At 45.9% G+C, this 4,538-nt stretch overlaps 1 protein-coding gene across 1 annotated transcript; it reads right to left on the reverse strand.

Annotated features, from left to right (window-relative positions):
- Positions 1 to 1,534: 1,534 nt before the first annotated feature.
- Positions 1,535 to 4,202, reverse strand: LOC117452509 (trace amine-associated receptor 3). The gene is made up of 2 exons (XM_034091199.1): positions 3,143 to 4,202; positions 1,535 to 1,905 (listed from the first exon to the last, which is right to left on the reverse strand). Exons 1-2 carry the CDS (start codon positions 4,200 to 4,202, stop codon positions 1,535 to 1,537), a joined length of 1,431 nt encoding a protein of 476 aa, XP_033947090.1.
- Positions 4,203 to 4,538: the final 336 nt, after the last annotated feature.

Raw genomic sequence — 4,538 nt, forward strand, 5'->3', positions numbered from 1 at the left:
ACTGAGGGGGGGGGGGGGGGGGGGGTCAAAGGGCCTAGGTATAAAATAAGTCACGGCTCGCCACTGCCCAGGACTGCTCCTCATTTACTTGCAAATAACCTAGATTCTGGTTATAGTGAAACTAAGAGTCCTGCCAGTAAAATTACAGGTTGTCAGTGTAAATATTACCTACAATAAATGTGAGTTTTGCCTTTCATTTATTTTGTTCACACTCACCTTCACATGTATCTCCAGGTCTTGCAGTTGTCTGAAGACCTGCAAATCATAGTATTCTTTTTTTTAGTAATGGCACAGAGGCATTCAAATACCAATAAATAGTACCATCCTTACATTAACATCTGTGACACAGCCCGGTAAGGTCACCATACACAACATATGAACAGGTTAACTTTGGTTTGTAAGTCAAAATCCTAAAGAATAGCAGAATTATAAGTAAGACAAATCCAGACCCAAACCCAGAATGAACTGGAGGCAAGTATAAAGTATAATCAAAAAGCTAACTTTTAATCAAATGAAGATGATAAAAAAACAAAAGTAAAGAAAAACTAAACTAGTAGAGACCTGAGGGCATGTGAAAAATGAACGGTAATACAGGCTTGACCTCGGGGGAAACAGGTAGGAGGTGACAAACCGACAAAGAACACGCAAGACTAATCATAAAGACCATACACTGCTGTTGAGGGAAGGCAAAAAACAAAGGCACCAGGTGAACAAAATCAGGTAATCAAAAAGGAGGGAAAACAGAGACAGGAAGGAAAAACTGAAGTTACCTACTGTAACCCCAGCTTCTATGAGTATAGGCATAGCCCTCTAAGGCTATCGCTATTGGGTAATCCTCTGCGCACCCGCGCAGCACTGAAACACTTGTAGTCCACGCCCACCTGTGAGGTGGGCCCCACCCTCGGGCTCACTTCCGGTATAAATAGGAAGGAGGCCCGACAATCTGCTCCCTCACAAACAGCTTTTCTTCAGCTATTCCTGGAGCCAGTGGGGCCCAGCACTTAGAGCGCTACGCCTGCTCATCCATCTGTCCATCAGACACATGCGCTGCCACTCTGAGAAATACTCTGAGAGTGGACATACATGCTCGTGATGTGCTGTGGTCGTCATGTGACGAGCCACACCAGAGCCCTCGCCGCCGCTGCCCAAGGTGGGCCTGGACCGAAAGGGCTGTGATGGAGCCTCCACACGCTGCATTTCACTCCGGCTCTCATCATGCGGTGCGTACACGCTCAGGGGATGAGTGGAGGTGTGTGCAGTGCTGTCCACATGAGGCGTTATAACGGCACTCGTGGGCTCATTATGACCGTGTGTAGGAGGTATATCTCGGACAGAGGAATGCCGCGAGCTCTGCAGTTTATTGACCGATAGTTTAAAAACAGCAGGCTCTGCGGGCTCTGCTGCTGCAGCAGTTTTCATGGACTCCACCATGGCGTGGAACTGGGGTCCGAACAGCCCGTCCGGGCTGATTGGAGCATCCAGCAGCACTTTCCTCTATCTCCTCCGAAGCCTCGGAGGGCATGGAGGGCTGTTCTCATAGTCTCACTGTGGAGTGAGACAGAGAGTGATGTCGTGCTGCAGACGCCTGGAAGGCACACTGATGCATCCGGTCAGTCTGGCGGACGACAACCTGGTCCCCGGGGGAGGAAAGCAAGGTACGCCGTGTGGCGACCGTGCTGGCCTGCTTCACCCAGAACAATGCCGTCAGGTTCGGCTCCAGAGGAGGCGCGGTCGGAAAACCAACATCCGTCGCCGCTCTCTCCTGGCACTTCTGGGTGGCCGGGAAGCGCGGCCAGACCGGGTCACTCCCGACGGTCTGTACCCAGGAGAAACACGGAGTAGGACTCCTGGACTGGCCAATCATCCTCCTCGGCCGCAGTAGTGAGAGCGTCCGCTCTTCGCTGTCTGTCGGCCAGAGGGAGATGGGCACAATGACAATGAGCACATGACACCTGCTGGGCGAGAGCTGTGTGTGCGTGCTCCGACCCCAGGCAGGATTCGTCTGGCATGAGGAGCAAACTCTAACACAACCTTGTGTACTCATGTTTAAGGATCTTTTTCGAGGTGGCTCTTAAAGAGCCTTTACTCTTTAGTGTCTCTACAGTGCTTCAGTCCCGGAGTGCTGAAGAAAAGAGGGAGGGAACAGATTGTAGGGCCTCCTTCCTATTTATACCGGAAGTGAGCCCGAGGATGGGGCCCACCTCACAGGTGGGCATGGACTACAAGTGTTTCAGTGCTGCGCGGGTGTGCAGGGGATTACCCAATAGCGATAGCCTTAGAGGGCGAAGCCTATATGAAATAGAACAGACATGACACAGGTCAAATAAAAAAGTTAAACACACAAACTAACCTCATGACAAAGTATTAATAAGGTTTTTACCTGATGTATAAAACTCTCTTTGTCACCCTTGGATGCTTCACAAACCCTGTTGACGTTGCCCTTCAAGTATTGCCTTGTACATCTTCCAAATCTCCCCCCCTTTTTTAGGTCACATCAATTGTTTTTTCTTTTTATTTCAGTTTTTCTCTGTCCTTCACCTCACCAGTATATATATTTTCCAGTTGTGGCAATGTCTAGACTTATCTGATTCCATTCGAAGCTTCTCTTCTTATTATTTAAAAAAGAACATACCACAGCCTTGATTGTCGCTATACACACATGAATGATTCAACTTCAAGATAGAGCCTTTCATATCCTAGAGCCAGACATACATAGTGGACGGTAACTGGCAGGTAGAGGATAGATCTGTTCAAATTATTCCTGCAGTTCACACTTCTGGTTGAATTTAAAAATATAACAATGACACATTTATTGCAAAAAAGGTCCAAAGGTAAAATACTTAGAAGTGGAAATAGGAAAATCCTTTGTGGCAGACGCAAAACAAAAGTTAGAACATCAAGAGCACACTTTCTTTACATGAAATAAAAACAGGTGATTTAAAACAATCCTTATCAAGCGGTGGTTGGAGGCAGACCCACGTCACTATTTGTTATTGTATTACATTTATTCTGATTTTAAACTTATTTTTTTCTAGAAGTTGAAAAACATTTGCAGTTGAAGCACTCTTAATATTGCCCTTAATTTACAAAAGGCAACACAAAATATACAGACACTTTCTTTAAATTCATTGTTGATCTGCACGTTCATTTGGGTCTTTCCTAGTGTGTGACAGATCCATCCCAGGGGAGGATCCAGGCAGGCATACCCTGCAGCCAATGAACATGAGGAATGCCCTACGGAAGGAATGGTTGAAGAAACCATATAGGAAGGGATTTAAAGAGGAGTTGATATATCCTAGCCACAAAAATATATCCCAGACAACCACCTCTGTGCTGTATTCAATAAAAGGGTCCACAATGTTGACTGTAAAGAAGGGCATCCAGAAGATTAGGAAAACTCCCATGATGATACCCAAAGTTTTTGCTGCCTTTCTTTCCCTCTTCATAGTGTTTCTGTGTCTTTTTTTCTTGCTTGAATCCTTTCCGACTCCAGAAGCCATTTGGCTTTCCATGGCGCTGATTTGCCTTGCCTGCCGCTTGGCAGCTTTGAAGATCTTCCAATAAGCGATCAGCATGATAGCCATTGGCAAGTAAAAGGCTACCAAGGAAGCCATGACAGCATAAATGCGATTGACCAGGAACACGCATACATCTTCAGGGATCAGGATGTCCACACCTGCCACATGAAGATCTAGCATTATTGGGCAAAAGGAGATGAGCATGGGAACAGCCCAACATACAAAAATAAGGAGAGCTACCCGACTGTGGGACATTTTTAAAGAGTAAACTAGCGGGTTGCAGACAGCGTAGTAGCGGTCATATGCAATGCAGCTGAGATGGAATATAGAGGCAGTGCAGAGCATGACATCAAGGCTAGAGTGAAGCTGACAAAAAAGGACACCAAAGTACCAGCATCCCTCCACCGTCCGAATCATACTATAAGGCATCACTACCAGGCCAACAAGGCAGTCAGCAACTGCCAGGGACATGACGAAGGAGTTTGTGGGGGACTGCAACTGCTTGAAGTAGGCAATGGACAAGACCACCAGAAAGTTTCCCACCACTGTGCACATGATGCCAACAGAGAGGAAGGCATACAGAAAAAAGCGAGAAGCCTGGTTCCTAAATGTAGCACAGGATTGAAGTTCAATCTGAAGAGACGTGTTAGCCTTTTCGAACATTTCCAAGCTGCCTTTATCCATGGTCTAATCAAGCCTGTCAAAACACATAGATACAGTTGTGAGAAATTACTGTTTCAGTCTGATTTTGCAGATTAAGTGAGACATTTCATCACAGTTTGCCTACACTGTTGTATGGTACATTAACAGCGAAATATTTGACGAACCACCCAGAATTGTGTTTATTATGACCCAATTGCTGCTCCATGGTTACTTCTCATTAGTTAATCTCTAAGTACATTTTAGTTCGATGAAGGAATCACTAAAGTCTGTGGGCTTAAAAAGACCTTGTTTTAGTGGAGTTGCCTTATCTAAAAGGCCATCTCTATGCTTTGTTTAGAAAGAAAAGACAGATGTTAT

The sequence above is a fragment of the Pseudochaenichthys georgianus genome, chromosome 1, assembly GCF_902827115.2.
Source record: "Pseudochaenichthys georgianus chromosome 1, fPseGeo1.2, whole genome shotgun sequence".
Classification (NCBI taxonomy): domain Eukaryota; kingdom Metazoa; phylum Chordata; class Actinopteri; order Perciformes; family Channichthyidae; genus Pseudochaenichthys; species Pseudochaenichthys georgianus.